Source organism: Loxodonta africana, chromosome 10 (genome assembly GCF_030014295.1).
Source record: "Loxodonta africana isolate mLoxAfr1 chromosome 10, mLoxAfr1.hap2, whole genome shotgun sequence".
NCBI lineage: Eukaryota > Metazoa > Chordata > Mammalia > Proboscidea > Elephantidae > Loxodonta > Loxodonta africana.
The window spans coordinates 12,843,358-12,867,926 of NC_087351.1; the positions used below are offsets into that span (position 1 = coordinate 12,843,358).

At 54.9% G+C, this 24,569-nt stretch overlaps 2 protein-coding genes across 29 annotated transcripts in view; one reads left to right on the forward strand and one right to left on the reverse strand.

Moving 5' to 3' along the window:
- The first annotated feature begins 263 nt into the window (after positions 1-263).
- On the forward strand, positions 264-12,483 carry CDAN1 (codanin 1). 7 transcript variants are annotated; one of them, XM_064292099.1, is made up of 28 exons: positions 265-371; positions 585-1,072; positions 1,262-1,468; positions 1,664-1,833; positions 1,965-2,078; positions 2,161-2,239; positions 2,655-2,775; positions 2,951-3,060; positions 3,523-3,612; positions 4,302-4,377; positions 4,858-5,063; positions 5,319-5,439; positions 5,574-5,720; positions 5,879-6,045; positions 6,429-6,516; positions 6,718-6,807; positions 6,926-7,001; positions 7,231-7,364; positions 7,459-7,562; positions 7,763-7,921; positions 8,216-8,279; positions 8,365-8,443; positions 8,586-8,734; positions 10,104-10,211; positions 10,338-10,401; positions 10,570-10,751; positions 10,985-11,092; positions 11,711-12,483. In XM_064292099.1, the coding sequence occupies exons 1-28, from the start codon at positions 282-284 to the stop codon at positions 11,834-11,836; spliced, it is 3,717 nt and encodes a 1,238-aa protein (XP_064148169.1). In that variant the 5' UTR covers positions 265-281; the 3' UTR covers positions 11,837-12,483. The 7 variants fall into 7 exon arrangements, with proteins under 7 accessions (XP_064148172.1, XP_064148169.1, XP_064148170.1 ...); XM_064292100.1 differs by having other exon boundaries at positions 1,965-2,069; XM_064292096.1 differs by having other exon boundaries at positions 273-371; positions 6,947-7,001.
- Positions 12,484-15,100: 2,617 nt separating this feature from the next.
- The window catches only part of STARD9 (StAR related lipid transfer domain containing 9), a 113,982-nt gene continuing 104,513 nt past the window's right edge, over positions 15,101-24,569 (reverse strand). For 20 of the 22 annotated variants that reach the window (XM_064292084.1, XM_064292076.1, XM_064292085.1 and 17 more), the window contains 9 exons: positions 23,984-24,167; positions 23,472-23,609; positions 17,815-17,932; positions 17,565-17,686; positions 17,262-17,428; positions 16,896-17,098; positions 16,560-16,639; positions 16,170-16,328; positions 15,101-15,690 (listed from right to left, as the gene is read on the reverse strand). In XM_064292084.1, coding sequence (XP_064148154.1) covers positions 15,589-15,690; positions 16,170-16,328; positions 16,560-16,639; positions 16,896-17,098; positions 17,262-17,428; positions 17,565-17,686; positions 17,815-17,932; positions 23,472-23,609; positions 23,984-24,167 — 1,273 coding nt within the window. In that variant the 3' untranslated portion in view covers positions 15,101-15,588. Of the gene's footprint in view, positions 15,691-16,169; positions 16,329-16,559; positions 16,640-16,895; positions 17,099-17,261; positions 17,429-17,564; positions 17,687-17,814; positions 17,933-23,471; positions 23,610-23,983; positions 24,168-24,569 lie in introns of those variants that run through there. The other 2 variants (XM_010598416.3, XR_010323104.1) reach the window with 2 other exon arrangements.

The following is a 24,569-nucleotide window of genomic DNA, read 5'->3' on the forward strand; positions in this document are numbered from 1 at the left end:
CCCAGCGCAGCTCCCGGCCCACGTTCGAATCCCCGCGCGTCGCCCTCGGCCCAGCGCCGCCGGGGCGGGGTCTCACCGGGGGGAGGGGGGCGGCGGTGCGGCCGCAATTGGCGCACCACGCGGCCTAGGCGGAGGCCGGGAGAGGCCCCGCCCCGCAGGCCCCGCCCCGCAGGCCCCGCCCCGCAGGCCCAACGGTCGCCCCTCCGCGCCAGCCCCGCCCATTCCAGGCCGCCCGTGGCGCGCCCGCGCCTGCGCAGTCGCCCCGGAGCGCCCGGACCGGGATGGCGGCCGTTTTGGAGTCGCTGCTGCGAGAGGAGGTGTCGGTCGCAGCCGCCGTGCGGTGGATCGCGCGCAGCACCCAGAGTTCGGAGGTAAGGCGCCGACACGCCCCCAGGCCGGCCCGAATCCGCTCGCCGCGCAGAGAGCACCCCCTCCGGCCCCCTTCCTCCGGGGCGCCTGGCTGGCAGCCCGGGCCGAGCGCGCTCCGTCCCGCCCCGGGCCGCTGCCGCCGACCGCCTCGGCCCCGCCGCTCGCGACCCCGCCGGCCGCCGACCCTCCCGCCCCCGGCCTCTGCTTCTCCTCAGGACGAGCCCGGGGAGGCGGCGGCGCTGAGCGCGCTCGGGCCGCTGCGGAAGGAATTCGTGCCGTTCCTGCTGAACTTCCTGAGGGAGCAGAGCAGCCGCGTCCTCCCGCAGGGCCCCCCGACCCCCGCCAAGGCCCCGGGCGCCTCGGCAGCCCTGCCCGGAAGGCCGGGGGGCCCGCCGCGGGGCGGCCGCGGGGCGCGCAGCCAGCTCTTCCCCCCGACCGAGCCCCCGGGCGCCGCGGCCGACGCCCCCCTGGCCCGCCGCGGGGGCAGGAGGCGGGGCCCGGGGCCGGCCCGCGAGCGAGGAGGCCGGGGCGCCGGGGGCCCCGAGGAGGCGGTCGGCGGGGAGAGCCTGGGCTGGGCCGGGGGCCGGAGGCCTCGGGGCGCCGGCAGTGCAGGCAGCCCCAGCCTCGGGCTCTCCGATCCGCCGAACCTCAGCAACCTGGAGGAGTTCCCCCCCGTGGGCTCCGTTCCCCCCGGCCCAGCAGGGTGAGACATGGGTGGCCCTGAAGGCTGTCTCTGAGTCGGGCGGGGCGCCCCGCGGTGAAGCGAGAGAGGTGCTGAAGGCTGGGGGTGAGAGAACCACGGCGGCGAGGGAGGGTTACAAGGGGCTGAGCTCTCGCGGTGGGAGGGAGATGCCTGAGAAGGAATTGGAGAGAAAGCTGCGGCTACTCTCAGCAGGACGAAGCCTTCACGCAGGATCAATCCAACGCCCGTCAGCGAAGAGCGGTCACTCTCCAAGCCTAAGACCTGCTTCACCTCACCCCCAATCAACTGTGTGCCCAGTTCCCAGCCCTCAGCCCTGAACACTAGCCTTTGGGGCCTTGGCCTTGCCCCAGGGTGTCGAAGTCTGCAGGAGGAGAGGGAGATGCTCAGGAAGGAGCGGTAAGGCCTTGTGGCCCCCTGGGGTGTCAGCCTCCTCCCTGTAGGGGATCGCAGGCTGTTCCCTGAGGTGGTTTTCCCCCTTCGGGACCCTGGGTCGGTTTCCTGGGCTTTCAGATGACATTTCTGGAGGCATCTGAGCGTGGCTACGGAGGGGAACCCATGCTAACTGCTCCTGACACCCTTCCGTCCTCACAGCTCTAAGCAGCTGCAGCAGTCACCTACCCCTGCCTACCCCACCCCTGAATCGGGGTCTCCCCTGCCCAGCCGGACGGGAAGCCTTACAGCTGAAGCCGCCGACCCTGCCAGGGTGTCTTCCTGCCAGCGCCTGAAGCTTGTAGCCCTTGTCTACTCCTCGTGCATTGCTGGTGAGTGAAAGCAGAGGAGATGGAGTGGAGATACTTGGAGAAGTTCAAGGTCAGAGAACTGGTGAGGCACACAGAACTGAGCCTTGGTTCCGAATGATGCCCAATACCCTGAAATTTCTTTTTGTTCCTAGAAAATCTGGTACCGAACCTCTTCTTGGAGCTTTTCTTCGTCCTTCAGCTCCTTACTGCCCGCAGGACAGTGGCTGCCAAGGATGATGACCTTGAACCAAACCCAGGTGCCTTAGGTCAGTGGGCAAGCCTCCTTTTGAGAAATGGAATCTGGAGATTGAACAATTCTCAGCTGACAACTCGCTGCTGTCCTTCCAGATCCCCTGGAAAGCCCCCTGTTCCAGAGTGTCCACGACTGTGTCTTCTTTGCAGTTCAGGTTCTGGAGCATCAGTTTCAGTGAGTTCCCAACTGAGGCGTTGGAGCCTTGTTCCCACTGTCTACTTTGTTCCTTGGCGGCTTAGGCTCCGTGCTCGTGCCTAACGCAGGTGCAGTGACCCTGGACCCATCCTTACCTGTAACTTCTGTTTTGTGTCAGGCTTATGAATTTAGCCCTTAAAAAAGTCAAGCTGCTTCTTGTGGTTTTAGCAGCTGACCTTTGGGTTTATATCTAATGTCGGAGCTTTGCGCTTTTGCTCACTGCTTTGTGAGGTCTTGTTTCCTCACGCCTTTGCTTCTGTCGTTTTTTATTCTTAGTGACGCTCCCGTACCTACCTGTGCCTTGTCCTTGCTCCGTGCTCAGTGTGGGACAGGTGCCAGCTTCCTCTCTGCAGCTTGTGTCCCACCTTCACTGTATCTTTTCTTGTCCCTACAGGGTTCTTTCCTACCTGGACAAAGGGACCTTGAAGCTGTTGGCTGAGAATGAGCGGCTGCTGTGCTTCTCACCAGCTCTGCAAGGCCGCCTGCGAGCTGCCTATGAGGGCAGTGTTGCCAAGGTGGTGACCCCAGCTTAGATGCTTGCCTGGATCTGACCTTTCCCACCTTCGTAATCCAGGCATCTAGCTCACACCCGTTGGGTGTCATGTGGCTAACCCTGGGCTGGGATGGGGAGAAGTTTTCTTAGGCTGATCCCTACAGCCTCAGGTTCCTAATGCCACTGCCGTATTTTAGGTCTCCCTAGTGATGCCACCCTCTGCTCAAGCTGTCTCCTTTCAGCCAGAAACTGACAATCGGGCCAACTTCTCCAGTGACCGAGCCTTTCACACCTTTAAAAAACAAAGGTGGTAACAAAAAGGGAACTTTGGGGGAGGGAATGAGTGACATTTTCTCTGGCACAAGCAGCTGTGTAGTTCTCACAGAAAGTAGAAGTTTGGCACCAACAGGTGGTGGTTTAGCACACTTTCAGCTGCCAGTCATCAGAGGGCCACTTAGTTTCATGCTGATGGGAGTGAACCCCCAACCTTAGCCAGCCATTTCACGGCTGTGACTTCAGTCACACAGGGCTCTCAGGGAGGAGAAGTGCTGGGCTCAGCTTTCACTGTGCACAGAAGCGCAGGAAGCACACACTGCTGGGTCTGTAGCATCATCCTGGCTTAGCTCACTTTGGAGGGCTGAGGGATGGCGCTGTGGATAGCACCCGGAAGTCCTGTCCTCAGTGCTTCTGTGCTGGGGGAGGGCGCTCCTGGGAAGGAGTTGGAGGCAGCCGTGCCTCAGCTGATGAGGCATCTGTGTATATCTGTCAGGGATGTGTTTTATGAGGTGCTTCGAGAGTGGGAAGATCGCCATGAGGAGCCCGGCTGGGACTTCGAGAAGGGCCTGGGCAGCAGGATCCGGTGGGTGCTCTTACTGGTCACTTTGACTGACTTGTTTCTTGCAGTGAGCAGCTTAGTGGTGCTTGGGTAGCTGACTGGAAGAAGGCTTTCTATCCGGCCTTCCAAGCCAAGGCTGCTATCTTCTATCTTCTTTAACTTCTCTAGTTATTTCTGATTCTGCTTCCACTCAAAAGGGATGGATTTGTCTCTCCAGCCCCTCCCACTCAGAAGGGCTTCATACTTGTTCTGTGATTGAGAATGCTCGGAAAGGTGCCGAGCTCTTCATTCAGCTTGCTTGAGTTTTGGTCCAGGTCACCAGTTAGAGGCTTTCCAACCTCCACTTTTCTCCATCTTCCAGTTTGGGCAAGTCTGATAACCCTGCATAGTTAGACAACTGGGACGCAGAAGGAATAGTCTCTATCCAGTGTCCTGCCCTCCATGCTGGTCGTTGAAACTCCCTGGTGCTTACTGTGGATGAAGGACATGAGGAGTGGGGTTTCTTATTTGGCCAAGAGTGTCTCCAGCCTTGAGGGCCCGGGTGCTGTGGGAGATGTTGCTTAGCTTTTGTCATAGCCCGTGTGGGCCAATTCCGGCATTCGTCTGCTCAAGCCCCTGGGAAAGGCTGAAAAGCCCAAGGGCTGGCTTGCTCTTCTGGAGATTCCTCCCTCTTCCTTCCTTTCCTCACTCTGCTTTCTTCATCTGTTACTTAGAGCCATGATGGGCCAACTGTCTGCAGCCTGCAGCCACAGCCACTTCGTTCGGCTCTTCCAAAAGCAGCTTCTCCAGGTAACAGCCCCAGTAGGAGATGAATCTACAACGAACAGTAGGTGTTTTAGCCAGCCAAGTAACAGCTGGCACCTTAGGTAACGGGGCAGACGGCTGTGCTGAAGTCTGAATAGAAGTTCGACTCCTTTGGCGGCGGTCGAAACTCCAGGAAGCCAGAGGAGCCAGAGTGCTTTCTCACAGGCCCAGCAGTCAGATAGGCGTGGTTTCAAATCCTGGTTCTGTCACTTTACTGTTGAGTGACCCTAGGCACATGCTTAACCGGACTTCAGTTTTGGTTTCTTCATCTGTAAACTGAGAATATCATCTCTACGTCGAAAAATGTCTCTCAGACACCTGACGTAGGTTGACATTCCATAAGCATTTTATCGTTGCATCCTTATATCGTCTGATTCTTCTCTCCTACTTAATTTTTTTTTGTTTTTAACTCAATAGTTATTTTTTTAATTGGTGTTTTGATCTCTTCTTCCTCTCCCTGCGCAGATGTGTCACAGCCCTTGCGGGGCAGGGGGTGCTGTCTGGGGCGAGGCTCCGGATGTGTTAAGTGTACTAGGAGCTGACAAGCTGGGGAGGCTGCGGCGCCTACGGGAACGACTTGTGGCCCCTCAGAGCAGTGGGGGGCCCTGTCCACCCCCCACCTTCCCAGGTTGTCAAGGTTTCTTCAAGGACTTCATCTTGAGTGCCAGCAGGTGAGGGCCGTGTCCTGTGGGGCTGGGGGCAGAGGCCAGGAGAGGCCTGTCTTCCCAGAGGGCAGGTGGTGCTCTTCCCTCCTTCGCCTGAGTGGTAACGGGTGGGACAGGGATCCTGGCTCCCGTCAGCTCACACATCCTACTCCGCTTCCCCGTCAGCATCTTACCGGTAGAGATAATTTCATTTCTCCATGGCCTTTCTTTTCTGGCTGGAGCACCTCTTCAGTGCCACCACCTTCTTGCCCCCCTTCCTAGCTTCCAGTTTAACCAGCATCTCATGGATAGTCTGAGCATGAAGATCCGAGAACTCGACGGCCTTGCCCTGCCACAGCACGAGCCTGGTGACGAGGACGGGGAGTCAGACGTGGACTGGCAGGTTAGAGCCCAGCGCAGGAACGATAGGGCTTTGGCCTGGGAGGCGGAGAGTATTCTTAAGAACCTGATAACAGATTTGGAGTTCTTCTAGAAGTCTTGTGCTTAGGACCTTTTATTTCCCTTGTTCCCCTACAGAGTGAACGGAGGCGATTTGCTGTGGTGCTGCTGAGCCTGAGGCTTCTAGCTAAATTCCTGGGCTTTGTGGCTTTCCTGCCATACCGGGGGCCTGAACCACCCCCGACCCGCGAACTTCAGGACTCCATTTTGGCCCTCAGGAGCCAGGTGCGTGGGGGGGATCCTGGCCAGGAGGGAGCTGGGAGGAGCAGTAAGGCCCTGAAGTTGATTGGTTTCCTTGGCCATTCAGGAAACCAGGCAGGTTAGAGGGCATTACCCAGGCCCTTCCAGGGGCCCGCCCACTGACCGGGCACTGGCCCCACCAGGTCCCTCCAGTCCTGGACGTGCTGACCCTGCTGCGGCAGGGGCTGGGTGCCCGTCGAGCCGTGCTCACCGTGCCCTGGCTGGTGGAGTTCCTCTCCTTTGCTGACCACATTGCTCCCTTGTTGGCCTACTACCGCAGCACCTTTGTTCTCCTGCTGCGCCTACACCGGTGAGTGGAGGAAGGCAGGCGCGGGGTGAGGCTCGAGGAAGGAATGTGGGGAACATCAGTTGGACCTGCTATTTGTAAAGAGGGCTGAGCTGCCTGTCCTTTGCATAAGGCAGCATCACCACCGGAGCCGCAAAGGGAAGGCAGGTTTTGGTTCACACAGACAGTGGGCAGTTATTGGCGCTCGCACTGGCCCTTCCTCCTCCTCCTGCGGCCCAGCTGAGAGGGCGTGCGGATGGGGCGGGGACTTGAGGAGTTGCCAGTTGCCCACACAACAGCATCCCTGCGAGGGACCTTTGGAGAATGACCTCCTCGCTGGTGGTTCTTATTCCTGTCAGCTACTCTCTGGGCACCAACCCTGCTCATACCCTCCATTTGCCTTTTAGGAGCTTGGTCTTGTCCCAGGAGCACGAGGGGGGGACATGTTTCCTCAACAAGCTGTTGCTGCTTGCCGTCCTGGGCTGGCTTTTCCAGGTCGGGAGATCGAGCTGCCAAGTGAGGGAGGGGTGGCTGTGGCTGGAGATGGGGAGAGGGTCAGAGATGGGGTTCAGGAGAAGTGTGGGGATCTCCAGAGCTTCAGAGGAAGGTTGCTTTGAACCTGGTGCCTAAGTGCAGAACCGGGAGGTGGAAAGCGATGGGTCTGACTGGAGCTCTGACTGCCCGTGTCTCCTCCAGATTCCCACAATCCCTGAGGACTTGTTCTTTCTGGAAGGGGGTCAGTTGGATGCCTCTGAAGTGGACACAGTAGCCTCAGAGCATGGCTTGGTAAGTGTGGGGTCCAGCCAGCGCTGCAGGGAATCCTGGGAATAAAGGAGACACCCCAGGATCGACTAGCCTGTTGTGGGCCGGCTGGGAAGGACCTGACGCTGCCTGGCCCCCCCAGCTATGGCCTGTTCTCCCCCAGGACAGCATGCCTGTGGTAGACCAGCAGCTGCTCTACGCCTGCTGCCCCTACATCGGTGAGCCTCTCCATCTCTCCCGGGCTTCCTTGCTCCTTGTCCTGTCCCTTCATGAGTACCCAAGACGTGCCACGTGGGCCCAACACCCTAATACGTTGTTCTGTTCTTAGGCGTGCCCCAGGTGCCTCAGCCTCTTTATTCCATAAACGCTTCAAGTCTGAGACGCTAGGGAGGCAGGCAGGGGGGAGAGGGGGTGCTGGAATTAAGAACTTGTGCTTCCCTGATTCAGGAGAGCTCCGGAAACTGCTTGCTTCATGGGTATCAGGCAGCAGCGGGCGGAGTGGGGGCTTCGTGAGAAAAATCACCCCCACCACAACCACCAGCCTGGGAGCCCAGCCTCCCCAGACGGCGCAGGGGCTGCAGGTAAGGGGTGAGATGGAGGGAGGGGCACCCAGTGGGGAAGGGAAGGCCTTCTTGACGGGGAAGCCTTCCCTGCACCGCTGCCACCCCCCAACAGGCACAGCTGGCCCAGGCCTTTTTCCACAACCAGCCACCCTCCCTGCGCAGGACTGTGGAGTTTGTGGCAGAGAGAATTGGATCCAACTGTGTCAAACATATCAAGTAAGAGGGGGTGGGGCAGGGGGTGGAGCTGGTGAGGGGTCCTCTTGTTCCCCTGCTGCTGACCTGAGGAAGGCCAGCGTGCAGGAGGTGGGAGGGAGGCTGGAATCACTGACATTCTCTGAAAGAAGTTCTGGTCAGATTTTCTTGAATTTGCAGCCCCTTTCCGATTCAGCCACCTCCAACCCTTGTCCCTCCTGCAGGGCCACACTGGTGGCAGATCTGGTGCGCCAGGCGGAGTCACTTCTCCAAGAGCAGCTGGTGACACAAGGACAGGAAGGGGGAGACCCAGTCCAGCTGTTGGAGATCTTGTGTTCCCAGCTGTGCCCCCACGGGGCCCAGGCACTGGCCCAGGGGCGGGAGTAAGAAACACCTGTTTGGACCCTCTTGGCTCCCTGTCTACTCTCCTCTTACCTTTTGTTTTCCTGTTCTTTTCTCATGCTCGTAACTTACTCCATTTCTCCTTCCACCCTGTTTTTCTCATTCTGTGTTTTTTTTCCTTTTCTGTAGTGCTTAGAGCAGGTGGTGGCTGGGGTGAGGGGGCTGACAACCTGGGTGAGCCCTCCCGGGCAGGGGCTTGCTGGCCCGGTGTTCAGGTCTGTGAGCCAGACTGAGATATTTGGACACGTTGACCTCGTCCTCCCTGTCTCCTTCAGGTTCTGCCAGAAAAAGAGTCCCGAGGCCGTGCGGGCGCTGCTTCCGGAGGAGACCCCAGCAGCCGTACGTAGGAAGCCGCCCTCTCACGGGCTGGGGGGCTGAGGGGCAGGTGGTATGTGCCCCCTGTGACCACAGTCCCTCACCACAGGTCCTGAGCAGTGCAGAGAGTATTGCTGTGGGACTTGCGATAGAGAAAGCCTGTGCTTGGTTGTCAGCAAACATCACAGGTAAGGTCCAGGGAAGGAGAGGGGCTGGACCGAGTTTTCAAAAAGTGGGCTGGGAGGGAATTGGCAGCACTTATGGGGTGAAGGGCGCGGTGAGCCCATTGTGCAGGCCGTCCCGTGACCTCCTGTCCTCCTCTGCCCGCAGCGCTCATTAGAAGAGAGGTGAAAGCGGCAGTGAGTCGCACGCTTCGCGCCCAGGGTCCTGAGCCAGCTGCCCGGGGGGAGCGGAGGGGCTGCCCCCGTGCCTGTGAGCACCACGCTCCCCTCCCCTCCCACCTCATCTCCGAGATAAAAGTACACAGCTCCCCTACTCCTTGTGGCTTCCTCCCCCTCCCTGTGCCTTTCCTGCTCTCCTTCCTTTCTGACACCAGTGCCAGTGTTTATGTAGAGAACCTCCCTCCCTGTGCTGTGCAGACAGTTGGTGCTTCATTCTGGCTAAGTGTGTCTTACACAGGTGGTGACGGGAGGGGAGGCGAGTGGCCATACAGTGCCCTAGAATGGTCTCCCAGCGGCCATCCACCCCAGGATTTGGATATGAGTGCAGAAATGTTCTGTGCTGGCAGTAATAACAAAAATATCAATTCTCTTGATTAAAAAAATTCAGAGGCTGTCTAGAGCAGGGGCGAGCAGACCAGGGCCAGATCCAGCCCACCACCTATTTATGTAAATGCCGTGTGACTGGAACACAGCCACGTTTATTTGTTACGTGTTGTCGAGGGCTGCCTCTGCGGTGCAGCAGCTTAGTTCAGCAGTCGTGACAGACCTAAGGCCACAAAGCCTAAAATATTAACAGTCCTGGTCTAGGCCTGAGTCTCCCAGTCTGAAGGTTCTGCTGAAACCTGTGTACTTACTGGTATGTGAAATACTGGTGGCACAGCTTCCAGCATCACAGCCACACACAAGCCACCACAGGAGGGGCCGGTCTCTGGAGGAGGACATCTTGCTTGGTAAAGTGGAGGGTCAGAGAAAGAGAGGAAGACCCTCTGGGAGGTGGACCCACAGACACAGCGGCTGCAGTGATGGGCTCAAGCATAGCAACGATTGTGAGCATGGCTGAAGCGGGCAGCGCACCATTGTACGTAGGGTCACTGTGGGTCAGTGCCGACTTGACACCTGGCAGCGACTGGTCCGGAGCAGTAGTCTAGGCAGGAAGATTTGGAACAGGGACTGAGGAGGAGTGACTAAAAACAGGAGATTATATAGGAAGAAGAAAAGCCTAAGTGGCCATCGGATACTGGTTCTCAGTATGCAGAGGATTTCTGTACTGAAGCCTGCGCTCTCCCGAGCTGGAGGGACAAAGTGCCATGTGTCTGACAGGGCAGTTAAGTCAGAGGTTTCCCGAGATGCGCTAAGAGTTGCGATGACCTCCGGGAGTTGGTTAGGTATGGTTTTGCCCCAAGATGAGTGACATCTCGAGATACCTCCCAGCCGTGTCTGCCTCTGACGGCAATGTTGCCCTTCAGCTGCCTGCTCCGTCCGTTCCCTCTTGTCCACGTGGTTGCTTCTCCCAGCTGTGTTCCTGCCCGCGTCCCGGGTAGAAGGGCACCTGGTGCAGTCACCTCACCCCAGGGCCCTTCCAGTTCTCTCTGCCTCTCTCCACGCTCTCTGTGGCATCCTGGTCCTTTCCCAAGTCTCACCGTGCCCCCTTCCCCGCTCCCCCCAGGATGTGCTCTCTTTGGCTGTGGGGCCCCGAGACCCTGAGGAGGGAGTTTCCCCCGAGCGTCTGGAGCGACTCCTAGGCCAGCTGGGCCAGACCCTGCGGTGCCGCCAGGTGAGACGTGGCGTCTTCCACACAGAGGACACTCTCCTTTTGTCCTTGGCTAGTGCTAAGGACGCAGAGCCAGCTGGGCTCAGGGCTGCCGCTGAGGCTGGGACGTTGGCTCTCTTTTCTCCGCAGTTCCTGTGCCCACCTGCTGAGCAGCAGCTGGCAAAGTGCTCGGTGGAGCTAGCTTCCCTCCTTGGTATGGTTCCTTTTTATCAAGTTGTTCTCTTGCTAGATAGCCCAAATCTCAGGGTTGGCTACAAGCAAGATTGGAAATGTAGAGCCCTCTTCTGTGCTTTCCTCCCAGGGGCTGGCCTGGTGGCCTTGCCTCCACTTCTGAAAGCCTGGCATTCCTCTCTTTCTCTAGTTGCAGACCAAGTTCCTATCCTGGGGCCCCCGGCTCAGCACAGGCTGGAGAGAGGGCAGGCTCGACGGCTTCTGCAGGCGCTGCTTTCCCTGTGGAAGGAGGACTTCCAGGTGCCGGTCCCACTGCAGCTGCTGCTGAGGCCAAGAAACCTGGGCCTTCTGGCAGACAAGCGGCCAAGAGAGGCGAGTTAGAGAGCGGGTGCAGGGGAGCCAGAAAAGCTTCCTAGCCTTGTGCGGTCATGTTCTTACACCCACCACCCTCACCCTTATAGCCTGAGCTTCTTTATTCCCCTTTTCATGCTAAAATGGACTTCCTTTTATCTCCGGTCTCCTCTCTGTGGCAGCTGTCTCTCAGTAGGGGCCTGGTGTGGTCCTCCTCCTCACAACCCTGACATTGTTCTTGGTGTGCTTTGCAGTGGGACTTGCTGCTGTTCCTGCTCCAGGAGCTGGTCGAGAGGGGTCTGATGGGACGGACGGAGATCGAGACCTGCCTGGGCAGCGTCCATGAGGCCCAGTGGCCAGGGGTAAGGAGTCCCACCTTCTATGTGGGGAGAGAATAGATGTACCTTTTTATCCTGCGGGGGCGGGGGGGGGTCAAGTGATGGGGCCTGACGTTCTTAGGATCTTCTTGAAGTGGTTGTAAGGACTGCCTTGAACTTGAGGCCTGGCTGCTAACGGTCGGCTGTGAAGGGTCATGTCAGCAGAGAAGAGGAAGGCAGGGTGGCACTGAGGGTGTGGGTTTCTTAAATCAGGATAACCTGGGTTTTTATCTCAGCTGGCACTTCATGTTTCTGTGACTTGGGACAAAGTAGTATTTATCCATAAAGTGGAAATAGTAATTTACATCTCCGAGGGTGAAATAATGCGGGTAAGATGGTCTAGCACCACACCTCAGGAGGCGGTGACTGTTACCATGGCATCCCGGCAAGCCCGGTCTCCCGGCAAAGCGCGCTCACCGCCTCACCATTCACGCTCTGGGACAGAGCTTCAGGTCCATTTCAGTGAGAAGGCACCCAGGGAAAAATAACTCGTTTTTCTCTTCAAAAATAACTCGTTTTTCTCTTCACTGGTCAGTGAGGACTTTTTAGTAGAAAGGATGAACCTTCCACAATTACACGTCTGCCTTCTCTGTCTTGTTTCAGGAGTTCTCTAAAGAATTAGCGACTCTGTTCAACCTGTTTCTTGCTGAACCTCACATGCCAGAACCCCAACTAAGAGCTTGTGAGCTGGTACAGCCAAACCGGGGGACTGTGCTGGCCCAGAGTTAGAAGGAGGTGGCCCTGCCTTGGGCGTCTCACCAGAATGCGGGAACCCCGCCTGACTGCCTCAAGAGGAGACCCGAGTCCAGTGCCGCCCTGCGCGCCCACTTCTGACCCTTGCTGGTACCTGAGGGAGTGGTTGGGTCTGATGTGATCAGATTTCCTGCTCGGATGTGAAGGAAGGTGTGGCTGCTCAGCACCCCACCAACTGCAGGCCTGCCAGGTCAGATTCCTGGGTGAAGGAGCTGAGCCTCCATTCCTGGGGGAGGAGAGCTGGTGCTTCTCGCCTGGATGCTAAATGATGTGTGGGCTTGCCGGCAGGAGGTTTGAGCCCCACTCGCTGCTATCCCAGCATCTCTTAAAACTTTGTGGTTTGGGGAAATCATGACAGAAGCAAATAACTTCCCAGAAGCAAGTAACTTCCTGCTTGTGAGGGAAACTGAAGGATGAATTTTGGGAGTCTAGATTTTCTTACCACTGGGAGCTATCCTGAAAAAGGCACAACAGAGAAGCCAGGACCCACAGACGGAAACGTGCCTTCACCCCGTAACTGCCTCCTGCAGCCCCTCGCAGTAGGGGCTCTTGAGGTCCCATCCAAGGACTAAGCACAGGGCAGACCATTAGAGCTTTTTTAAATAAACTTTTCTTTACCAGGGGCTTGATGTTATTTTTATGTCTTTCGACTGAGTAGGCAGTGGCCTGGCTGGGTGGATCACAAGCTGAGTTGCTTGGTCTCTCAGCAGTGCCTACATGTTCATTACATGAGACGCTGAAGCCAGAGAGCCAGTCCCATTTACTTCACATAGTAGTGACTTCAGCAGCTGGCCCAGAGTGCCCTTGCATTTATGGGAGGAAGGTTTAGGATGGTGCACCTAGATGCTTCCTGTTGAACAAGATAGCAGGGCTGCTCCTGCTCGGCGTGTTTTGTTGGGCCTGGGGTGTTAGCTTTGTATTTGCATTCTACTTTGGGATTAAAGTCGTTTGTCAAGACCACGTCTCCGTAAATGAGCCCCTGATTCTGACTCGGAGGACAATGAACTCACATCACTGTATGCTGTGTGGTAGGTCCTTCCTTCAGAATCCGTGGGGACAGATTCCAGCTCTGCTCGGGGATGTGGAGGGCAGTCAGTGAACCTCCTGCAGTGGCTGGCGAAACTCGTCTGTACATCTGCACGTCAGGCCTGTGGCCCACGGAAGGTTAAGATTCTCTAGGCCCAGAGGGATCCACTTGTGTGACCACAGCAAAGCCAGAGGATCATTGGGGAGCCCTTAATTGCAATAAATTCATGATAGTAAAGGAAGTAAAAAGTGAGTGTGTTTCTCAGTCACCACTTTGTAAGCGCACAGCGGGGCGGCCCAGGCAGGCCACGCCTTCCTCACGCTCACCCCTTCACTCCTTTAACAAGCTTCAGTGTCTGGACCTTGTTTCTAATCTCTTCACTTTCAAACGCCTTTACTTATGCTCTTTAAATCTAATTTATCCTGCAGCCAACTTAGGAAGTTTTAATGCCTCAGAACAAAAACGCACTAAGCGTGGTTGAGTTAAAGCATCACCCCACGCAGAAAACTCATCAGGCCGGAGGGTAAGCAGCAGCCTGGTGGCCACGTTAACGTGTTCCTGACGACAGCTGCGTGTGAGATGGGCCAGGCAAGCGAGGAGAGGAAAACCTTCAGCCACAAGGGTGTAGCAGCTGAGGGCTCCACAGCCCAGGCTTAAATCCTGTAAAGTTAAAAACCAAATTCTTGGGAATATGAATGGAAGTTAACTCTGCAAATTCAGGAACTTTCCGGCTGGCCGCCTGCTCTGGGCAGTAAGACAGGAGGATTACGGAGACAGGCAGCAACTGCCCGAACGCCCCCGTAAGGGAGTTCAGCTAGTGAACGAACGGGACTCTGCTGTCCACTGACCGACTGTCTAAGTCAGTGGTTTTCAGAATACGGTCCTTAGCATCAGCGCCACCTGAGAACTTGTTAGAAGTACAAATACCAGGGCCCCAGAAACTCCAGGGGTGGGACCAATGGTCTGGGGTAAACACACCCTTCAGGTGGTTTCAGAGCACCCATCTAAAATCTGACCTCACTGCGATCCTTTACAGCTGGTCCCCAGACAGCCTCCCACATCCGCCATGGCTACAGATCAGCCTCAGTTAATGCTGTTCTTAGACCGATCTTGGCGCTGCAGCTGCTCCAGCCAGGAGGGGGGACCCGCTCTCGGCTACCACAGGTCCCTGTTCCCACACGTGGCTTACTTTCCACGACCTTCCTTCCAGGGGGTTGTGATCACCGTTAGGTGTTGCAGTGACTGCTCTGGGACCTTCCCTCATGTTTGTATTTGTGCTACAGCTGACCACAGTTGGGCAACGAATCGGATTGTTACCTGCCAGTGCAAAGCAGTGCCGGGCTCGTGGGAGGCACTCAGCACATGAATGTAGACGGAATCACTGAAACGGCCTACTCAGGCGCTGCCATCACAACCTCCAGGCTACATTCTGCTGAGCTCAGACGACACACGCAGGCCGGCCTGAGGTGGTCTTCACTAAATAAAAGTGCGAGTAAGACTGAATTCGCCAGCGTTCTGACCTTTTTGGTCAAGAGTCTCAGAGATTTATGTGAGAAGTGGTGGGAGAACATAAACAGAGTGTTAAGTATATCAGATGGTGCCAAAAAATTCTCCAGAGAAATAAAAGTCTAAAAGCAATTTTAAAAACCTTCAATCAATAATATATAAATAACTTAATCTGCCATCACTTTTAGAAAAATAAATCTCTGCTGCACTATACAGAAAATCACCTTTTCACCTTATCTTCTCAATTTATCCCCACAAGGCACCCTCTTCCACCAAAGATTCCTGGCACCAGAACTAAAGCTGGGAATTTTCCGTGGCCTCGAAGGCCCCACAGAGCACTGGCCGCGGGAAATGCAGAATGGGACTGCCTCCTAGCAGATCACTCACCTCCTAGAACTTCCGCACATCTTCAGAGGACGGTTTTAGTCTCTGAGTTTCCTCTTGCATTGTCAGTAGCCAGCATCTGCTGTCCCCACCCCAACCCCGACTCTGCCCACCCTGCTTCTCAGGGCATCTGTGGTCCCGGGCATCCCCTTACCCATCACTGAGCTCCAGAGCAATGGCCCCACAGCAGAGTGCTGTCAGCTCTCCTGACGGGTGTCAAGGCCCAAAGTCCTCTCCCATGAGGGAAAGGAAGAGGGAGGAAAAACCAAAACACAAGAACAAAGCATTTTGCAAAAACTCAAAGAGAAAAGATTCTGAATCTGTTTTCCGGTTTGTGCAGCTGTTTTTTAAAACCCTTTTTCTGTTTTGGTATTGTCCAACACCCCATCCCACAGTGGGGCTGAACTCCAGAGGCAGATTCGGAGGAGTCTTGGCCAATGGCTGCTTGCTTCCCTGCAGGCCCCCAGCTCAGCTGGCCGCACCCAGTCCTGGGCCTTGAGCAAGCTGTGTGCCTTGAGGCCCCAGACACAGGGCATGAAGGTGAGAAATCCAGAGGGTGGACTGAGCTTTGCACGCCCTGGACGGCCAGGGCCAGGGGCTCGGGCCAGGAGCTCTGCAGTGGCGGCAGCTGTGACCAGGGACTGACAGGGCTTTGCTGGCAATGCTGGGCTGAGTGCTGTCTGTTCAGTCGGCCACAGCAGTCACCTCAGCTCTTCTCGCACCAGGGCAAAGAAAGTAGCAAGGAGCTGCCGCAGCGTCTCTGGAGCCTGCTGGGCCTGCATCGCAGCAGCACCATCTTGATGATGGGATGCTAGCTACCAAGGAAGGAGGCCAGTCTGGCTATAACCAGTGGCTGCTGTTTGATAAAGGTGTTCAGGAGCTGAGGGGCTAGGCCTGGAGCACCAAGTTCTACCTGAAATGGAGCAGAGAGGGTGAGTTCAGGCTGCATGCCAGGGCGTGCTTCAGCCACGGGGAGCCCTGCAGGCTGTCCAGACGGGAGACGCCTCTCAGCCTGCTGCTGTGGAGCTTGCTGGGCTCTGCCATTCAGACCTACGTGGGACCTCCCGATGGCAAAGGTCAAGTTGGGGTGGGAGTGGAGAGCCATACAAAATGGATCGTCTCCCTCTGCTGGCAAAGCTGCTGTTTTTAACCTGCAAGGACCCTGGGAAGAGCCACAGCACACAGGTCACTGGGCTCCCTGGTTAGAGCAGCAGCAGAGAAGCTGCCTCATTCCTTCCTGTCTGATCTCCCACTGACCACCCCCTGCTGCTCACCCAAGAAGCCCTTCAGCCTCCAGCTCTCAAAGATCACCCCTTAGCCAAAGGGCCTCATCACTGGGCCCCAGGGTGTCAAACCAAGGCCCTCAGCCAGGTGGCTGCTGGGGCATGTTACCTGGGCCAAGTAGATGACCCTGGTGACCTCCTTCCCTTCCAGAGTGAGAGGTTGCAGGACCCAGGCGCTGGGCAGGATCTCCCCACGGACCACTTCTCTGCGAGGTCGTGGCATGGATGTGTCATATACCGACTGAGCCGCCATGATGGACAGGTGCCCCTGGGGACAAAGGAGGACGCGATGGGAAGGGAAGAGGGAAGGCTGAAACACGGTTAGGGCTGTGGGAGGCAGCACTGGGCCAGCCTTCACACAGCCCCTCCGTCGGCCCCTCTCAGCCCAGGCCCAACTTGCCCTCCTTCCCAGAGGCCCTGACTCCCACGAAGATTGCTCCTCAGGACACTCCACCCCAAGTTCTTCCCACAGTGTCTCCACCACCAGCAAGGCAGGTACCTCTTTGGCTTCCACACAGACACAGCAGAAATCCCGCGGCTGTGTCAGGGCACACAGGGCAGTGCTGCACAGCAGGTATACTGTGGGGCAGGATGCGGGTGTCAGCAGGCACATGACAGATGCTGGCCCTGGACCCTTCCCAGCCCAGGACCCTCTCTGCCACCCCATCACTCATGGCCTGACACCCAGCCAGACCTCCTCGCCTGAGCAATCTGGACACAGTGTGAGTACCTGCCCTCCTGGGGGCTGCCTCCAACCCTGCTACCTCTGTCCCCAGGCCCGAGCCTGCCGGATACACCAGAGACCAGGCCCCAAGAAAGCCTTCCCTGGGCTCACCCAGGCTGATGCTGTTGGTCACCCGCTGGTGCAGCTGTGCTGTCTGGATGGGCTTGTGATACAGGGGCCACAGGGTGGGGTCACTCACAGCTGCCCAGACCTGAGGCAGCGGCTGGGGCACCACGCCGGCCCCCAGGAAGCCGTGCCGCGTGGAGGAGAACACCTTGTAGTACAGCCGCACCTCCTGCTCCTCGCCCTGGTAGCTGGGGCACCGAGAGCGAGGTAAGAACAGGCTCCAGGGGTCACAGAGGAGGAGCTCGGGGTGAGGGTCTCACGGAATTCAGGGTAGAGGAGAGGCGGGAAAGGAGAAGCCAAGTTGGGCAGGACAACAGGGTCAGGACTAAGACATTGTGCAGAGAAACTTACCTCCAGCCAGCTGCTGCCTGGCGGATGAAGAGGTTGTGCAGGTTATTCGAGCAAGCAGCCATTACCTGAGGACACGGTGGCCACGCCCTCATCAGTGGGCAGACTGGGCCCTGGGTGGTCAGCCGGCCAGTGTATACTGACGCCCCTTTTCTCAAGATGGAGAGCCACTGAAGAAGCCCACATCAGCCTTGGTGGCCCTAAGTCCCCTTTCCTTTTCCTATTTGTCTTCCTTCCTCCCCACCATGACCCCCACCCAGCAGAGGTCTGGTTAGAGGAGGGTTGGGGAGAGGGAAGGTTACTCACGTCAGCCACAGAGATGTCCACGATGTGCTTGGCCAGGTCCTGGTAGGAGGAGGAGAAGCAGGTCCTCGAGCTGGACAGGCTGGATGGGGAGCAGCAGCCACTGCCCAGGGAGGCTCCATGGCCTGCAAACAACAGGGGCCTCAGGAAAGCAACTTCTCCAGCAGGGGCAATGGCTCCCTGGGGTTTAGCCGAATGAGCTCCAGAGTTCCCAGACATCCTCCCCGCCACTCAGATCCTCCCCGCCACTCACCGTAAGCTGAGTTCTTCCAGGAGGGCCCAGCCAGACACAGGTGATGGCTCCTCACTGCAGGGCGGCCCCGCCCATCCCCCATCCAGGCGTCTCTGGAGTCAGACAAGTCTGTGTCCCCCTGCCAACAGAGGGTGCTCAGGGCCGGAGCAGAGGGGGAGCCAGGAAGCAAGCACAGAGTATTTCCTCTGCACCCAGCCATCTCCAGCATGATGGCTCAACTGAAGAGATGGTCCCTGCATTTGAATTACAGGAGGCTGGATGCCCGCAAGGGTCGGCAGCGACAGAAACCAGTCTCCGGACCTCTCCTCGCCCTGCCGGCCACAGATCCAGGGTCTATGGAGGAGAGTCCAGCCGGGCTCAGAACAAAACGGGGCCTGGCAGCCACCAGGCCTCTGCCAGCCTGCCAAGAGGAAGGTGTCAGAGCGCAGAGGCCACTCATCACTGCGGCAGGAGGAGTGAGGCCATGCTGGAGCCGGGCTCAGTGTAGGCAGCAAACAGAGCCCAAGGGGCTGGTGAGGTGGAGAAGGACAACCAGCTACGACAAGCTTAACCCTTGGCCCCAACTCCAGCTGCAGCCAAAGGTCCCAATTTGGGGCCAGATGGGGACGATCCTCTGGATCTGTGACATGGTCTTCCCACCCTCACCTCAATAGCTCCTCAACGACATGACCCCTGACCTCAGCTGATCTAACAGGCACCCACCAGCCCAGCTCTATCATAGATTCTTAAGAGGGGTAGACAGCTGTATGTCCACCCCCTCCTGCTTCCCCGCCTGAGGGCTCTCCTTGCTGTCGCCAGGCCCTTCCACCCGAGATTCAGCTCTCCGGCTGACATCTTGGGTCCTCTCACTACTCACAACCTCTTTTTCTGCTGGTTTCCTCCATCGCTTCCTCTTCACTGGCCCCTTCCTGTTAGCATGTAAACACGCAGCTTCTCCCATCTTTAAAATTGATGCCACTTTTCCCTTCACTGCAGCCTGCCTGCCGTCTTGCCATCACAGGTAAACCTCCTGCCGCTTCTGCCGTCCCCATTCCCGCCTTCCCCTCACCGCGGAGCCCACTCCAAACTGCATGCGCCTCAGCCCTCCAAGGCAGTGGTCACCAAGGCCACCTGACGTCCCAGCAGCTGCATCTGCTGAACAACTGCCTGTCCTCATGTGACTGAGCCCCTGAGCAGGGTCAGCTCGGGGACTCGCCCTTCACTTGACATGCATGCTCCCCGACTCCCTAATCTCTGGCTGCCCCTTCCCGGTTTCCTTTGCCTGCTCATCCTCCTCAACCATAAATTGATATTTTAGAATTCTTTCAAGACTTGGGCCTGGGACCTCTTTCCTCACTTGCCAAGGTACTCCTGGGTAATCTCATCTGCTTTTACTGCCACACTGATGACGCCCAAAAATAAATCTCCGTGGAATAAACAGACATTGCAAAGACTGGGCAGCCACCTGAAAACAATTATATCAAAGGCCCATCTCATACATAATGCCAAGTTAGCTCTCCATGGATCGAGGATGTATAGGGGAGGGAAAATGAATAACACTACTACAAGAAAACAAATTTTAAAAAATTCTCATAGTGGGGAATGCTTTTGTAAACCGGGCACAAAATCCAGAAGCCGTGGAAGACTGATAAAAACTAGACAACACAAAATTAAAATTGTCCACATAGTAATGAATGCCATAAGCAAAGTAAAAATACACAACACACTAGGGAAAAAACACTGCATCTCAAATGACAGAAAAGGGATAATTTTCGTAATATAAAGAAGTTTCCCGGAAAGCTAAAGGACTAACAAACCAACGGAGAAATACACACAGTTCATGGGAAGTCGCCGCCAGAGGACAGGCTCTGAAGTGTCCGGACAGACCCTCAGACTCAGATATAAGAACAGAACTGCAGGTGAACAATGGAGTGAAATCCTTTCCTCCCTCATCAGAGTGGCGGAAGAGAAGCGGGGTGGGCGATGGCACTTGCTACGTTATCTCAGAGTGCAAATTGATATGATCTGGTAATATTTATCAAAATTAAAAAATGTACATAACCCTCCCCAGACCTTCCGTTAGCCCAGGACAGGAACCATTCCCAAAGCCAAGGAGTGAGCTTCTTGGCTCAAGTGGACACGTGAGACTATGTGGGCAGCTCCTGGCTGGAGGGGAGATGAGAAGGCAGGGGTGGGGGCCAGGAGCTGGCTGTGAGGACACAGGGCATCCAGGGTGGAGAGGAGGAGTGTGCTGTCAGATTAGAGGGAGAACAGCTAGGGGTACATAGCAAGGTGTGTACAAGTTTTTGTATGAGAGACTGACTTGATTTATAAACTTTCACTTACAGCACAATAAATATTTTTTAAAAATGTACATAATCCTTTGATGTAGTAATCTCACTTCTAGGAACTTAATCTACGGACATTCTTACACACAGGCAAATGCTTATATATATGGATATTAAGAAATTTATACCCAGCCAAACTTTCATTTACATATTAAGGCAATATTTTCAAACATGAACTCAGAGAACATAGCGAAAAAAAAAAGCCCGTTGCCGTCAAGTAGATTCCGACTCATAGCGACAGAGCAGAACTGCCCCTTAGGGGCACATAGGCTTTCCAAAGAGCACCTGGTGGATTTGAACTGCCAACCTTTTGGTCAGCAGTCGTAGCTCTTAATCACTGTACCACAGGGTTCCCATTAGCCATCAGGGAGACGTAAAATCAGAACCACAATGAGATTCTACTTTTCCCCACTGGAATGGCTATTGTTTAAAAAAAAAAGGACACGAACAAGTGTTCACGAGGCTGTGGAGAAACCAGGCTCCTCATCTATTGCTGGTAGGAACACAAAATGGTACAGCTGCTGTGGAAACAGTTTGGCTGTACTTTCAAGAGGTTAAACACAGAACTACCATATGACCCATCAATCCCAATCCTAGATATATACCAAAAAGAGCTGACAGCAGAAACACAGACAGACAGACATCTGCACGCCAGTGTTCATCGCAGCACTGGTCACAGTAGCCACCAAGTGGAAACAACCTAAATGTCCGTCAACAGGTGAATGGGTGAACAGAACGTAGCACACACAGAAAATGGAGTATGAAGCAGCCATAAAGAGAAATGGAGTCCTGACGCTACCATATGGATGAACCTTGAAAACATAATGCTGAGTGAAATAGGTCAATCACGAAAGGACAAATTCTGAGGATTCCACTTATGGGAAACAGGCAAATACACAGAAACCAAAACTTATTGGTTGTTGCCAGCGGTGGGAGGGAAGGAGAAGGGGGAGTCACTGCTTAGGGGGCACAGAGTTCCTGCAAATGGTGGGAGAATTTGGGAAAGGACAGTGGCGATGGCAGCACAGCATAAGGAGGGTAATCAATGCCACTGAATTATAATTATACATGTAAAATCTGTCGAACTGGCAAATGGTTCGTTATATGTCAATTAAAAAAAGAAACTACCAAAGGGAGAATTAATAAAGAAGAACAAAGAGTCAATGGAAAGGACCGGAAGTGTGCATTTCATCTAAAACAAGGGCTAGAACAATGCCATGAATGCAAACATGAATGATGTAGAAATCCTATTAACTAAAAAGAGGTAAAGAAAGGAAAAAAGGAGAGGTGAGTGACAAAGAAAATATACTGATAAGCACACGTTTTATAGCCAAAGTGAAAAGATACCATTTAAAACTGCTAAATCAAAACTCGTCAAAGATACAAAAGTGATCATCAAAAGAATTTTTTAAAAAGTCTTCCATTTTATCAGAAAGGAAACACATATACACCCCAAAGCAGAAATAACACAGAGCACAGCATGCAGATTATAAAAATAATTTAAATCCCATGGAATAGTCATGACTACAGTAAAAACCTTAACAACTTAAAAAAAATCCTATTTTCTCTAAAATCGTAAATTCTCTGGTCAAGAGCAAACTAAAAATTAATAAAATCAGAAAACAAGCACCTTTCTACTAGAAAAGCTTTTTTGTTAAGGTATTATCTTTCCTTATCACTCTTGAGTAATGTGTGCCCTTAAACAATGAACTATAGGAGAACAAAGGGTCAACGTTTACCCAAAAGCAGAGATGAGAAGGGATGGAGACGCAGAGAAGCTAGAGCAATGGAAGCAGAGCAAATGGAACCAAATAATGAGAATAGTGACACACCGTGAAAATTGCAACCAATGGCATGGAACAATTTGTATAAAAATTGTGAAGGGGACCCTAATTTGCTGCATAAACTTTTACCTAAAACACAATAAATTATTATTAAAAAAAGAAAGAAATTATCTTTCTTAACAATTGGCTCAAGGAAGAAAAAGACAAGCTGAAAACTGCAGAATTACTGTAAAACAAAGATTATAAAATGTACATCACAACCTTTGCTAGCGCTTGATTGTTTTTTAAACATGTAAAGTTTTATGTATAAAATGAATCTCAAATTTCTATCCCCAGCCAGACCTGACCTCTGAGCCCCACCCAGATCTCTATTTCCACCTGCCCACCTGAGAGCTCCCCCTGGATTTCTCACAGGTGCCTTCAACCAAGTCCAAACCTAAACTCATGACCTTGGCCACAGCTGGGTCCTCCTCCTCCACGCCCTTGTCTCATTGTTGCCATCGTCACCCCTTCAGCTGTTCAAGCCAAAGACATGTGTCGCTCTGATTCCTCCAGCCTCGATCAATCCCCAAGTCCTGGAGAGGCCTCCCTCCACCACATGCACAATGGCTCACTTGCACCGTCAGTACCCAAACCAAGTGGCCATCTTGACTTCACTGTGGTCACCTGGGAGCTACCCATATCCCTTCTTGCCACCTTCTCTTGCATCTGATTATTTTTACTCCTCTGTTTAAAAGCTTTTTGGCAGCTTTTTATCGCTTCTAGGGAGCAACAGGTCAGATGGATTAGAAGGGGGCCAGAATGCCCAATACAGGCTACCTGGTCTGGCCATTTCTAGTCATTTCTCATGTCCTTCTCCCATCTTACTCTTCACATTGCAGCCGCACTGGCCTTCTTTTAGTTCCTCAAACTCTTCCTTCCTCAGGCCTTTCTTGAGGCCCCTCTCCCACCCCACGTCTCTCCCAGCACCACTGCCACTAAGCTTTTACTTAGGCGACTACATCTCACCCTCTGGCTCAGTTTAAACACACACTTTTCAGAGTCTTTACAGACCTACCAGACTAGGTCAGAGCTCTTGTTTTGTGTTGGTTTAACACCCATTCTTCATAGAACTTATTGCAACTAAATAATAATGAACTGTTTAATATTCATCTCCTCTAACAGGCTCCTGGTGGCCCAAATGGTTAAGTGCTTGACTACTAGTCAAAAGGCTGGCGGTTCAAAGCCACCCAGAGGCCCCTCAGAAGAGAGGCCTGACAGTCTGCCTCCAAAAGGTCACAGCCTTGAGCAGCTCTGCTCTGCATACGTGGAGTCTCCATGAGTCGGAATCGACTCCACAGCAGCTAACAACAACAGTCTGTTTAAGGGCAAGCTCACTGCTCTATTCCTGGTGCCTAAAGTGGTAGCTACAAAATAAACATCTGCTGAGTGGACGAATAAACAGAAGGCGAAGACAGAGCTAAAGGCGTTCGTTCATGCCGGCAGTGGACTCCAAGAGGCGGAAGCTCCTGCCCCAAGTCCTGTCTCTGGGGCCTGGCCTACTCACCAGGGTGTCTGGGGACTGCAGCTGGCCTGACAAGGCTGGGTTGCTGTCATAGCCAGAGGTGACACCAGACGAGAGGCTTGCATTGGAGCTGGTGCACAGGGGGCTGGAGTTGGCCAGAGTCTGTAGTTTTTCCTCTTCCTGGAAAGGACAGAACAGCGTCAGCCGGCTTCTGACGGACGTACCCTCTGCCCACACGCCCTCTACTCCAAAACCACCCCTTCTCACCTCCACGGCTCCCATCACCTCTCAGTACCCCCTCCTCAGCTTCATGCCCCCACCCTTCCCAAAGCCATCACTCCTCACACTTCCCTATCACCCCACAACATCCCCAAATCTCCTTCTCCCAGATGCTGGCCCAGGGATGCTGGAGGAAAGTGCAGCTTTGAGCGAGCACCACGGTCCTTTGTCCTCCTCCAAGCGCTATGCCCAGGACTCACAGACAGCCACAGCGGAGGCCGCCTAGCCCAGGCTCCACGCCTCCCCTAATACCAGAGGCACAGCCCGCTCCCCACCCTCTGCAGCTGGGAGACGATCTGCTCCTGGATTCTCAGCTTCTCCTGTTGAGTCCGTTCCCGCAGCCGTTCCCGGGCCCGGGCGATCTCCACCTTGGCCTCCTCCCGGGCCCGCTGGTAGTCTCGCAGCATCAGCTCAATGTCAGAGGGTGGGTGAGCAGACCTTGGTACAGCCTCTGAGCTCCTGGGGACCATCACAGGGGTGAAGAGAGGCCTTCTCATATGGCAGGTGGGTGATGGCCCTGGCCTACCCACCCCAGGTTAGCTCAACACCTTTCTCAAAGGACCCAGCTTCCCTTTGCCCACAGGGTCTTAAGAGTTTGACTCCACATCCTCAGGAGAGGGTGCCGGACAGGAGAAAACCAAGCCATTCTGAGGCCCAGGCCTGCACCATTGAACAGCACGTCAAAGCTACTGTCCACCCTTCCCCACGACTTCTCTCGCCTCTGCTCCCTCCCACATCCTGTTTTCCATATGCCCAGTCATCCATGTCCCCTCCACTCATCCACAGGCATGGAGGGCAGACTCCTGGAGTCCCTCCTTTCAAAGGAAGCTGCAGCCTCCACTCTCCAGGAAGCTAAAATCT

Coding starts and splice junctions, on each gene's coding strand:
- CDAN1 (XM_064292099.1), top strand. CDS start 282: ATGGCGGCCGTTTTGGAGTCGCTGCTGCGAGAGGAGGTGTCGGTCGCA. Junction 1,073..1,261: donor GTTCCCCCCGGCCCAGCAGG/GTGAGACATGGG, acceptor GGCTACTCTCAG/CAGGACGAAGCCTTCACGCA. Junction 7,563..7,762: donor AACTGTGTCAAACATATCAA/GTAAGAGGGGGT, acceptor TCCCTCCTGCAG/GGCCACACTGGTGGCAGATC.